This window comes from Pavona decussata, unplaced genomic scaffold, assembly GCF_977016875.1.
Source record: "Pavona decussata unplaced genomic scaffold, jaPavDecu1.1 SCAFFOLD_133, whole genome shotgun sequence".
NCBI classification, from domain to species: Eukaryota; Metazoa; Cnidaria; class Anthozoa; order Scleractinia; family Agariciidae; genus Pavona; species Pavona decussata.
Window position 1 is genome coordinate 1,167,875 of NW_028145546.1, and position 13,083 is coordinate 1,180,957.

The 13,083-nt window shown below is 39.6% G+C and overlaps 2 protein-coding genes across 2 annotated transcripts; both read right to left on the reverse strand.

Annotated features, from left to right (window-relative positions):
- Positions 1-4,295: 4,295 nt before the first annotated feature.
- On the reverse strand, positions 4,296-7,083 carry LOC146468088 (kelch-like protein 26). The gene is made up of 2 exons (XM_085125031.1): positions 6,262-7,083; positions 4,296-5,848 (listed from the first exon to the last, which is right to left on the reverse strand). Exons 1-2 carry the CDS (start codon positions 7,081-7,083, stop codon positions 4,847-4,849), a joined length of 1,824 nt encoding a protein of 607 aa, XP_084981157.1. The 3' UTR covers positions 4,296-4,846.
- A 2,280-nt stretch (positions 7,084-9,363) lies between these two features.
- LOC146468089 (uncharacterized) lies at positions 9,364-13,066 on the reverse strand. The gene is made up of 3 exons (XM_085125047.1): positions 12,865-13,066; positions 9,667-10,268; positions 9,364-9,521 (listed from the first exon to the last, which is right to left on the reverse strand). Exons 1-2 carry the CDS (start codon positions 13,049-13,051, stop codon positions 10,003-10,005), a joined length of 453 nt encoding a protein of 150 aa, XP_084981173.1. The 5' UTR covers positions 13,052-13,066; the 3' UTR covers positions 9,364-9,521; positions 9,667-10,002.
- Between the last annotated feature and the right edge of the window lie 17 nt (positions 13,067-13,083).

Here is a 13,083-nt window from a genome sequence, read left to right on the forward strand (position 1 = left end):
AGGTTCTTGTGGATAAATGACATCAGTTCCTCGAATCCAGAAGTCATCATCCTTAGATTCACACGGCTTGTGTTTGGCCTTGTCTGTTCACCGTTCATTTTGAATGTAACCCTGAGAAATCACTTAAGCAAGTATGAGAACATTGATCCAGACTTTGTGAACAGTGTTGTCAGAGCTTTGTATGTGGATGACTTTGCATCCGGAAAGGATTCAGTAAAGGACTGCTTCGAACTTTACGGAAAATTGAAGTTGCGATTCAGAGAAGGAGGTTTCAACATGCGAAAATGGGCATCGAACAGCAAAGAGCTAAATCAGTTGATTGAGAAGGAGGAAGCTAACCTGTCATCATCAACTCAGACACCTTCAGAAACCAGTCCTTCTTTGACAAAGTCTAGTGTTCTCGAAGAAGACCTCATCAAAGTGATGGGAGTTCCATGGGATAGGATAGAAGACAGCTTCAAGTTTGATCTCGCAACCTTTGCTACACAAACATTGGATGGAACACTGACAAAGCGGAAACTGTTGAGCATCACTGCTCGATTTTATGATCCATTAGGCTTGCTGTCACCAATTATGTTGCCCTTGAAGTGTATGTTTCAAGAGATATGTCAGCTCAAGATTGGCTGGGATGAGGCCCTGCCAGAAGAGCTCTGTTTAAAGTGGAAAGAAGTAGCAGAAGACATGTTGAGAGTTTCAGTGATCAGTGTACGTCGCTGTGTCCTAGCTGGGATAGAAGCAGATGTCATGTCTATTCAACTGCACGGTTTTGCAGACGCGAGTAAGATTGCTTATGGTGCAAACATCTACATTCGGGTGACAACCTCTAATGTCAGCTATTCGCAGCTGTTAGCCTCTAAAACTAGGGTGGCACCCTTGAAGGGAGAGACAATTCCTAGATTGGAATTGATGGCAGCATTGACTCTAGCAAACCTGATGACAGCTGTGTACAAGGCATTGGCTTGTACCGTCAAGGTTGATTCTGTGTTCAATTGGATTGATTCTCAGATTGTATGGTGGTGGATTAATGGAGAGTCAAAACAATTCAAGCAGTTTGTTCAGAATCGAGTAACAAAGATTCGAAGTCTCTGGAGTAAAGAACATTGGGGATATTGCCCTTCTGAACTTAACCCAAGTGACATTGCCTCGCGAGGAACTAAGAGTTCCGATCTTGTATCCAATGATCTATGGTGGAAAGGAGCACCATTTCTAGAGAAGGAGAAGGATCAATGGCCAAGCCCACCTAATTGTCCTGTTGGTGAAGGCACCCTCTCAGAAGAAACTACAAAGAAATTGAAGAAAGAAGATGCAGGTGGAATCTCACAAGTAATGACCGTATTGGTCCAAGCCCCTGAAAACATCTCTGAAGTTGTCCAACCAGAGAGATTTAGCAGTCTCATCAAGCTTATCAGAGTAACCGCCCTTGTATTGAAGTTCATCAGACGGATTAAAAGAGTTCCAGAAATGAATTCAAATGTTAGTTCACAGGAAATGAATGCCGCAAAAATTCTCTGGTACAAAGACGTTCAAGGGAAGCTTGATGAAAGGGAGAGATCTAGTTCAACTTGGGAACAGTTAGGAGTCTTTAAAGATGAAGATGGAGTATTGCGATGCAAGGGAAGGATTCAGAATTCCTCACTTCCATACTCAGCCAAGTTTCCAATCCTGTTACCGAGAAAGCAGCACTTCACAAGATTAGTATTTGCACAAAGTCATGAAAACGTGAAACAGAATGGGGAAAGTAGAGAAGCTGTTGCGAGGAAGAGACAAAGTTGTTCGCTCCGCCGAAGTGGCTACGGTAGACAAATCTCTACGCAGGATACGCATCAAGCGTCCAATTCAGAAGCTCTATCCTCTTGAAGTTAATGTGTTTGATGAAGGAGCAGCTGATATGGGAGCTGTCCAGTGTCACAGAGCAAGGAACATTTGTGTAGTCAGAGATGAAGATGTTCCAATTGTGGTTACTGCATCTTAACTTTCAGATCTAAAACTTTGAACATTGGACTGAGTTTAAAGAGTTATCTTTACAGTTTCACCTTATGATTGACTCCGTCAATCAGGGGGGAGTGTGTTGGAAACGAGTAGGGACTGGAACTAGTCAAATTCGCACGTGATCATTAGGTGTCAGATTTTTCGGATAGATTCTTGTTTTGAGTGTGACTCTCGAAGGAACTCTGGAACATTATACTTCTAAATGTAGCGGAATTTATCTTGTACGTCGGAAATAGCGGAATTCTTTCTCAAGGAATGTTATCATGTAATCTTCGAGTTTATCAAGTATTAAAGAGTTTGGTCGAATACAACAGCCTCGGTTTCATAAATAAATGAAGTTCACAGCAACTCGGAAATGGTCTATTAATACAGACAATGGAATCACCAGTGCCATAAAAAATTCTTCAGTTCAGTTTATTTAAAACGTTGTTACAAAACATGTTGAACTCGATTTAGTGGAAAACAAGCTAATATGACTACAGTATTTACTACAAACAGGCAATATTTATAGATGCCGACGCTTGGCTAACTACGTACACATCACTCACTGAATGCAATCTTACCGCAATGATTAAAGAGTAAATGGGGTCCAATCCACGAATCAGCGATTAATTTACAGCCAATTTAAATTCTGCTTTAAACATTTTTGGAAACTAAATGGGTTTTTAAACTTAAAAGTTCAGTTATGAATGTCCTCTATTTTTACCTTTAATGTTAATTAATCCTCATGGTCTTTAACTAATCTCATCCCTTTATGACAAGAAACCGAAGAAAACAAAACCCTGCTTTGCGTCAGCCTTGCAGGGCAATTAAACATGAACTTAACACTTAAACTGTTCATAAGATTCTACGCCATATATACAGCCTTTAATGGTACATTGGAGATTCAGGCATTACTGAGCTGAAATCCAAGGCCTATCAGTTGCAAAGTTCGTTTATAAATCATACTGGCACCTTCTAGTATACGGAAATACTGAGACTGCTTAGGTAATTCTACTTGACACTTAACCGAAATTCTGTCCCATTTTTCGCCTCTCCCTCTACAGAGGCTTTTTTGTCATAAGTTGCCTTGTTTTCCAAGCTAAGGGGGTAGGTACAGGAACGTGTTGGCTTGGAAATTAGGGGTGAAGTTGCAGGGGGTAGAGGAACTTTTTTATTATGCAGGAGTGCAAGTGTGTTCTGCAAGAGCAGTGGTAACTGAGGGAGGGGTATGGATGTGGGAAGTAGAAGTGTATGAGAACAAGGGTAAGAGGTACTGATGTGGAGGCGAGAGTTTGAGATGTGGTCTTATGCAAAGATCTTTGCCTGTGTGGGGGGACTAGAGTATACAAAAGCTCCCAGTTGGCTTGATAGCTTAGTTGGTAGAGCACTGCACCGGCATCGCAGAGGTCATGGGTTTGAATCCCGTTCAAGCCTGATTTTTTTTCAGGCTATCCTTTCGCAACTGCTTAAGTTGCGTAGTAACTGCGAGGATCTTTCTTCCATTTGAACCCAAAAGTAGTTATCGTCATTTGTTTTCTGGAATTGAGTTCGTGAGAGCTTGCTTTTCCATTTTAATTTCAGAATGGGCGAACATGTTTGATTCAGTGATAGATATGCAAAAATGATGTCAAAAACAAAACATGCCAGAATTTTTTGCGCTATTCTACATATATCGCAAGCAGCAAACGGGAAGTCGAGAAAACAAAGAAAATGAAAAATGGAAACTCGTCTGCCACAATTTCAAAGAAATTATAATTAAAGTCTAACACCATGTGCAACAAAGTTAACGACCCAAGGTATAACCCATATGAAAAGAAGCAAAGGGGAGTCAAATGAAGTCTAAAATTAAGAAAATAATATCCTACCCTGGTTTCTGAGGCACGTTGTCAACAACCCCTGGCTCCCAGGGTAAGGAAATTCTTTCTCCGAGCTTAAAATTAACGCGAAATTAATTTCTAACTGACAGGCCCTTGGATTTTACTATTTTGCTAAGTGTCTTGACAAAATTGGTGACAAAGACGGAGCCAAATGACTGCAACGCAAACAACGCAAACCTTATCTTGAACAAAAGCTAACGAAGTATTTGAAATGAACTGGAACATGCTTTTTTTAATTATATATAATTTGGGTGTCTACGGTCCAATTCCAGCTTAAAATGTGGAAAAAATGTAGATAATTTACGTTAGTATTCTTAGTATTCTATAGTTCATCCTAAAGGTAATCAAAGTGGAAAGGGTTTTAAAGCGGCAAAAACAAAATTGCTGAGATACGCAGATAGTTTAATCGGGTTAATTAACACAAACAAAGGAATTGCACTCAGCAACAACAATTCTTTCGTTCAGTTTATTTTAAACGTTGTTACAAAACATGTTGAACTCGATTTAGTGGAAAACAAACTAACATTTACTACAAACGGGCAATATTTATAAAAGCCGAAGCTATCTAACTACAATACTCACTCTGTCCAATAAATCAGTGCAATGCTATCTTACAATGATTAAAGAATAAATGGGTTCAATCCACAAATCAACGATTTAGAGCCAATTTAAATTCTGCTTTTTAACATTCCTGTGAACAAAATGGGTTTTTAAACTTAATCAGTTGAATTATAAATGTCCTCTTAGTCTATTTTTACCCTAATTAATCCTAAGAGTCTTTAACAAATCTCTCTCCCTCTTTTGAACAACAAACTGACGAAAATAAAACCCTTTTTAGCGAGTCTTACAGGGCTATTGATTAACCTTTTCATAAAAAAGATTCTACACCATACAGCTTCCAGAGGTATATTTGGAATTCGGGACTTCAGATCCACTTTTCAAGCCCAGTTGGTATGTAAAAGCATACTAAGAACGTAAAAGTAATTTCATTTCGTACTTTACCGAAATTCTGCCCTTTTTTGCCGCCCCACTTTCCCCTTTACAGAGGGTTCTTTTTTCTCACTAGAAGGCTTCTTCTCCAAGCTTTCTCTCTTTACTGGCAGAAAACACAAGGCAGCATCATCACTTATTTCGGCAATTCCCTTCGTTTCCCACTCGTGTAATGAAATGTGATACAACTCCCCCGGTGGGATTCTAATACCACTGTCAAATGGAAATTTGTTGATAATGAAATAAACCTTCCCTTCCACTTCCACTGCCCCGAGTTTGTTTGGGGGAATGTGAGTTTGGTCAACAACAAACCACTTGTTGTTTTCCTCACTATAAACTTCTACGGGTGCAGGATCGCCACGGCGGAAAGAATCTCTCCCCCCAGCCACATAAAGTTTATTGTTATCCACAAACAGACTGGATCCAAAGTGAGGGGAGGAAGTTGATGCCTTTTGTTTCCATTCATTCATTTGGGGATCAAAACAATGAAACATAGCCGATTTATCTTGCCATGTTTCCTTTTCCAATCTGCGATATCCATGAAGAACATAGATTTTAGATTTCATAACTACCGCTGCTACATTACTTAACTCGTCCCGATCCTTACATTTGTTCTTCAAGAAAGGTAAGGTAGAGCCACTTTGCCATTTGTTCTGAGTCGAACTGTATCTCTGGGGCGGATCAGTGTCACTGATTGCATAAACGTGTTCATTGACAGAACACAAACAGTTTATTTCCTGGTCGTGACTCTTGGAACTCTCAAATCGTGGGAGTGTCTCCCACGCATTATTCACTACATGGTAACGATAAATGACACCGGCTCTTGCAGCTACGTACAAGTAATTCCCGGCATACTCTGCACAAAGGAAAGTTATCTCATAATCTACTCTTTGGCTTGCTATGGATGGAAGGGGTTGCCACGTCTTTCTTGCAAAATCAAAACAATTCATCTGGGTATTAAACTTATACATGTAACCTCGAAGAGGCAAAACCGTGACAGCAGCAAGAATCTAAAATAAAAATGAAACAATGAATACCAAACTAAGAATTGATAAAGCATACTTTACAGATAATGTTCGCAAAATAACCATCACTCTTAACAATGTGGTGATTTTGATCAATGCACGCTTGGATAGTTTTATACACCTCCGAAAAATTTACATTTATTTATCATTTTGCTAATGGTGGAGAGTTATTATATTTTCTTAATTCACAATAAACATATGCTGCCACCAAAGACTATCGTTAGCAACTGAAAGAATCAGCAAATGTGTTTCAGGTTAAGTGCAAGTAAACAGGGAATAAATCCAGAGTAAAGTTGGCCGTGTAATACCTGCAACAACACATGACAAACATGGCTCGGATACTGTTAGTGACAAGGCATATGAATGCCAGGTCGTGTATTTCAAATCTCTATTCTTACCCGGCGCATTGAACGTGGCTTCGCTTTCTCTACAGCAAATGTGGAGCTGTGGGAAGGCATATGGCTATGCAACAGAGCTTGAGAAACAAGTGCTTGAATTTCTGGTACTCTTTGCATCTCCTCAGTGCTCAGTTCTGCAATTACATCCTGGATGTCTACCAGCCCCAGGCGAACCGCTCCGATAACTTTTGCCGCCACTGCCATCCTGTCTTCTCTCTGGTATTTGATCCACTGCATCACTGATTTGAAGACGAAGCTCTCTGAAGGAGCACTGAGGTCATCTCGACTGAGAAGGTTCGACAACTGATCTGTGTCAATGTACGACAAGAACTCATCGGTTTCACAGATGTCCTTGTACATTGAGGCCATCTTGCGTTCTGTAGCTTCTTGTAGGTTTTTCAGACCGTGTACATAAGCAAATGTAGACAGCTGATGAAACGACTGCACATCAAGTCGGCGTTGAACAATTTCCTTGTCCAATACATCGCAACACTGTTTAACAATGCTTGAGACTTGAAGGTGGTTAGCGGTAGTGAGAATTTCAAACACGTCTTTCGTTTCAGTCATTGAGAGTTCCCCGCGATAAATGGAGTCCAATATTATCCTCAAAGCGTCTCCGGAAATGTTTTCATCTTTGAGTTCGATGACTTCTTGGTTGGATTCCTTCATTCCACCAGTAAACATGGCGTAGAAATAATCGCTTTCCGCAGCGAGAACATTACGGTGAGCTGGAAACACGTCTTCACCCACTTTCAATCGCACGTCAATGAACTCTTCTTGTTCTCTAAACTTCGCAAACTTGGACAACAGACGAGCAGCCATCTTGGATGGCTCGTAAAGCTTTCAGCAGGCTGATGGAGACAGCGCCCAAAGATTTGTTTGGTCGTGCTTGACTGCTTGATAACTCGATCAAGCGACGCAGGTTTTATTTTTGGCGTTGGTGAACAAGAAGAGCGGGGTGGGGGAGAACTGAGAAGTTCAAGCAACCCGTCTGGTGCCGTTTTCCATGAAAGCGTTTACTTCGCAAATCTCTCCGAACTTTAAGGCCAAGGTATGGAGACTTTCCTCTCTGAGCCCTGTCTTATTGTGACAATCGGCTGTTCTTAAAATTTTCAGCTTTCTCTCTGTTGAATTTTTCCTCGGTCAGGTTGCCCATTAAGGCCAAGTAATACACGGGCAACATTTTCTTTCAAATTGTCGTGCAACAATGTTCCATTACAAGTTGCGATTGTTTGTTGCCCGTATTATCACCTCGGCACGCAACAAATTTTTTCATCAAACATGAAAAAGTAGATGCTCTTTCTACTTTTTGCAACAGGAAAATTTGTTCAGCACCCCTGTTTGTTGCGCGCGGAGGTGGTGATACGAGCAGCAAACAATGGCAACTTGCAATGCGACATTGTTGGGCGACAAGCTGCAAGATAAATGTTGCCAGTATTACTTGGTCTTTATGTATAAATAGCATTTTCTAACCACGTTTAAACCTGCAAATGATCAGCTGCCTCCAAAATATCGAAAACGTTGGATTCGGTTAGCGGAAGGAAAGACGAGTAGATGAAATTTAGCCGCGGCGGTTAAAACGTCTCTCCAACTCAGCTTGCGAGCTTTCCTTCATTCCAGATGAGAACATGAAATAAATAGCAGCTGCAAGCGGCCGGGACGACTTTGTGTGCGGGAAAACATTTTTCACCAACGCGTAGCATAACATTGGTGTTTGCTTCGCCGCATTTTGTTCAAAGTTTCAAACATTCCCCGCGAATGCCAAGAGAGCTCCATTTTTTTTAAATCCATGAAGCAAAGACCGAACCGTTTGTAAAATTAAGGCGGTGTTTAAATGTTTTTATTCTTTTCGTTTCGTGTCTTTTAACTAAGATGTATTTTTTGTGAACCCACTTCCATCGCATGTGAAAGCAAACGCCTTGTAATGTGATTTTCTTACTTAATGTCAACAAATTGATTGGGTGCCGGGAGCAATCCACCAAATCTTAATTGGTATTCATCTGAGTGAATTGAGTGATTGTGAGTACAAGCACGTGTCAGGAAATTACTTTCGGAGCTTACAATTAATGGAATTGTTTTCGCCAATATAATTTTGATTAGTTTCAGTAACTACTCAATATGGGGTAGTTTAAATCTAGGAACACTTTGCGTGACACCAAGATTTAACATCATGCAAAGAAATCATTTCGTATTTCACGCTGCACTTATGGAATTAATAGTTCTGACTTGTGGAATTCTATCAAATGGTTATTTTAGTACTTCCCACAAGCAAATGACATTATTATTAAATGCATAATATATTATGTTGACTAAATAGCCCAATTTCGATATATTAAAATTCAGCCAGAAACAATAAACATTACTGAGAGGCTCCGGGGAATAAACCCATATAAACTCTACATTTCATTCCCCGGAGCCTTGAAGTGATGTTATTGTTTCAGGCTTAATTTTAATACATCGAAATTGGGCTATTTTGTCAGCCAAAAAAAATGAAACAAAAACTAAACAGACAAACAACAACAACAACAACAACAACAACAACAACAAAAGAAAATAAACAAATACAGGTGACTCATTTCCACATTATAACTTATTTATTGTCATCATTATGCATGACCATGGCTTAACAGCCCAGAGGCTGCTACTTTAAATATTGTCAAATAAATAATCACCACTGTCCACTAAAATGTATTCTGATTATACTCAGTAAAACTGTGAATTCCTCAGTGCAGCTCGGGTAAAAAGCATTTAAAATATCAAATTAAAAAACGTCATTTGTAAGGGTTGTTTCAAATGGTATGCTAGTATTGGCGAGACATACTCAACTTACGAGTTTGCTTCAAATGCAGTAAGGCAAATACAGGTGTAGCTAGTGTTATGCTTGGTGTGCCTTTTAAAGCACTTGTAGAGTAGAGTTTGATTTGGCAGTACTACGCAAACCATTTGAAACAGACCACATGTTTTCAATAATTTAAAAAAAGTCCTAAGGTTGCATTTTGTAAAAGCAGACATTCCCACCTTACCCCTGATGTAGCTTCTAGGCTTTTTACCTTGAATGCATGTGGAGTATTGATAATAACAATAATTATTATTTTTCTAAAAATAAATTATCAGTAGAGGTCTACAAGTGGAAATTAGTACTGTAGTCAGAATTTCATGGTGTTTTCACAAAAACTGAGGTTTCTAATTTTATGTAAAATATTTAGTGATCATTTAAATGAAACTAAATGAGCAGTATTTTTATGTGATGCTGTTTATATCTTGGTAAGTTGCAAGAATAGAGTGTGTGCACGGCGGCCATGTTGGAGGACAAAAACAATAGAAGATATTTGCATAAAAATAGAATTTATTTCCCAAAGGAAAATCATTGTATTGTTTCGGTCCTCCAACATGGCCGTCGTGCACACACTTTATAAGCAGTTTAGCTTTGGGGGGGTTTTCTTGTGAATTATTCATGAGTTTAAGGATAGAAAAATCAGCATGACTGATGTTTTGTAATTATTGCCTCTGCATCCTGTCCTTTGCCAAAAAAATTAACACAAAGAGAAACCTGCCCTGCAGGCCATATTTTGATTTATCAGAACAGTGCTTCTGTATTAAGAGGGATAGCTTCTTTATGTCGTGAGATGTACACTGTAATGTACAAACCAATCTCTTTTACTGTCTCTGACTGTACTACAAATTTGCCCAAGCCTACAAAAGCCTTTCCTGGTTTCACTTGCATGTTTTCTCTGCTATCAGTCACTCATTGTTGGTCTTGTCAACTTTCCATGCTTCCTCCACTCTATTTATGGCTTCTTCTAGTCCTTCTTTCTTGGATTTCAGATCTTCTTCCAAACTTTTAAGCTGTTCTTGTCCAGTTCCAAGGGATTTAAATTGTTCCAAAAATGAGGCAACTTTACCATAGAGCTGCTGTCCATTTGATTGACCTTCCATTTTTGGCTCTTCAGTGTTTCCTTTCTTTTCTGCCTGCTCTTTTCCACTAAGAGTTTGCTGTGTAGCATTTTCTAAATAAAGAGGAACACAGATAAAGGCAGGGGAGCATTTTTATTTTTTACTTATAAAAACAGTCTACCATGTTGTGACAAAAACACAACCATGACTACAAGTTGTTTCAATTGGAGTCGCCCTTTACTTTACTGTACTTCTGGAAAATTACCATCAGATGTTGGCATTGAAATATATAAGCTACATGCACATCCAATGCACTACTACTATGGACTGAGAAATTCCTGGGGGCTACTCAGGTATACAAGACTGTCATTAAGGTTTGTCACCCATAACACTTGTTGTGGCTAAGTATGCTTAATGAGACCTTGACGTTATGGGCCTCTCATTCGTAAAATTTACTCACAAAGCAACAGATTTGTTATGGGTGTGAAGATAAAGGCAACAGGTGACTCAAAACTCAATGACAGCCCTGGCTATATTAGGAAAAGGGAGATCATTCTATGCAAAGACCTTTTTTGTGTTTTGAAATTTATTGTTTTAGGGATTTATGCAAAGAATGTAAATTTTAGGTTATGTCAGTGCTGTCAATAAGTTTTGAAGTAGACATCCCCACTGGGAAAGTAGCCTACTTTTCGAGCGCCCAAGGCGTGAGCTTCCTAGGGGATCTGGGGGCATGCCCCCCCCCCCCCCCCAGAAAATTTAGAAATTTAGATGCTTGGTAATTCTCTTTTGGCCTAACAGCACTTTTTTGGGTCTAACAACTTGGTATCATTCATATTTCGTATTTCTCTATCACAACTACGCCTGAATAACCCCTGCAGAGAAATGTATATTTGACAATAATATTATTATTCCATGAGCGCATGTTGGATATGAGATGATAAAGAGGCAGGAACAAAAGTCAGACCGGATCAACTTGGATCGCCTCGGATCATGGAAAAAACATAAAATTAAATGAAATTGAAACTTTTACCCATTTGAAGGTTAAAATTCCGGTAAAAAATGGGCCACATTAAGAAAGTCTCGTGATGTTTCTCCGTGTCATGCTGTGTTAGTCAAGCTGCCATTTTGTATTCTTAGGGCCTCTTCATATGATCCCGGTTGACCGGGCTAGCCCGCTTACCGAGATCTCGCCTCATTCCTATTTCTTTTGTAAAAAATTCGATGTGTTCATATGAGAAGGCAGGCCAGCCCGGTTACCGAGATCTCGGTTTCAGCGACCGAGATCTCGGGAGTCCGGGACGAAAATTTTCTCATATGAACACGGTATCCCGGTTACCGGGATGAATATAACCAAACATTCGTCTCTTAGAACGGATATATTTGATAATTACGGCTCATTTCTGAGATGTTTTAGTTCAAAATAATTCCTTCTCGTGGTAGAGATAAAGATATAATACTTTTGAGGTTTGTAGAACCGATAAAAATGAAAAATTCTTGCCAGGCTTGTTCGGTAAATGTCACGCTCGATTGACCACGTCATCACTTTTCATCTCGGTAACTGGGATGAAATTTCCCATATGAACGGACTGCAAAATTCATCCTGCTTACCAAGCCATCCCGGTAACCGGGATCATATGAAGAGGCCCTTAGTGCCAGTTCCTCTCGGACTTGTCTCGTGTTCATTCATCCCTGATCCCGCCGCGTTGATCCCCTCGACCATGGACCCAGATGAAGGTAAAATCTAAGCCGTCTTTGTCAGTGAATTTGTATCTGTCCACCAAAATGATAGTTTCATTAATTAAGAATGTATATATTTGCTTATTTTTCACGATATTGCGAAGCTCACGTTTCTTAATTACTTGAAATATCTTGCGGATCATCGTCCTCCTCAAAAACTATCTTCAGGATCTTTGAAAATCGTTTTAAGTTCGTTGGTTTAAAACGTCAACCATAACCCAAATGGGTTATGACTGAAACTGTCATTTTGGTGGATGGATACAAATTCACTGACAAAGATGGCCAAGATTTTACCTTCACCTGGGTCCATGATCGTGGAGATCGATGCGGTGGGATCACGAGACGAGTCCGAGAGGAACTGGTACTTAGAATACAAAATGGCGGCTTGCCTAACACAGCACGACACGGAGAAACGTTGCGAGTCTTTCTTAATTTGGCCCATTTTTTACCGGAATTTTAACCCCCAAATGGGTAAAAGTTTTAATTTTGTTTAATTTTATGTTTTTTTTTACATGATCTGAGTCGATCTGAGTCGATCCGAGTTGATCCGACGTGGACTGGCGGTCCGAGTTGTTCCGGTCCGACTTTTGTACCTGCCTATGATAAAGAGTATTCTTGACATCCACTACAGAGCCAAAAAATCCATATAATACAGGCGTTTTTCATCATTCTTATATCGTCTGCTTTCCTGTAAGCCAAAGGAACCACCTTATATCCACCCTATCAAAAGTGGCCCTGTATTCTTAAGTTGCTCTTACTCCTTTTTTTAGAAACAATGAAAACATGTCAAAAGCTAAACTGTAGAATAACCGGCCACTTATCCGCATCAATGTCCGTCAAAAAGAATGGTTCATTTAATTTTGCATTTCTATGCTTCGTTCTATAAAGAGTTAAAAAAAAACGAAAATGAGATGGCCTGGTATTCAAAGATCGCTCACATTGAATAAACACATAAACGGATTCCAAACTTACCATCTAATTTAGAGTGGCTTGCGACGTTGTTTGTTTGAGTTGAATGTTCTGCAACAATAGGCGACTTAAAAACCACATCTTCATCGCTGGCTGCTGACAGATCTTCCAAAATTTGTTCTACCGTTGGAGGAGAAGGGCCCTGGTGTACTCTTGGACTGGTCATTGTAAAGGAATCTAAAAGAACCATAGCGAAACTTTACATCCTAGAAAAAATCAATT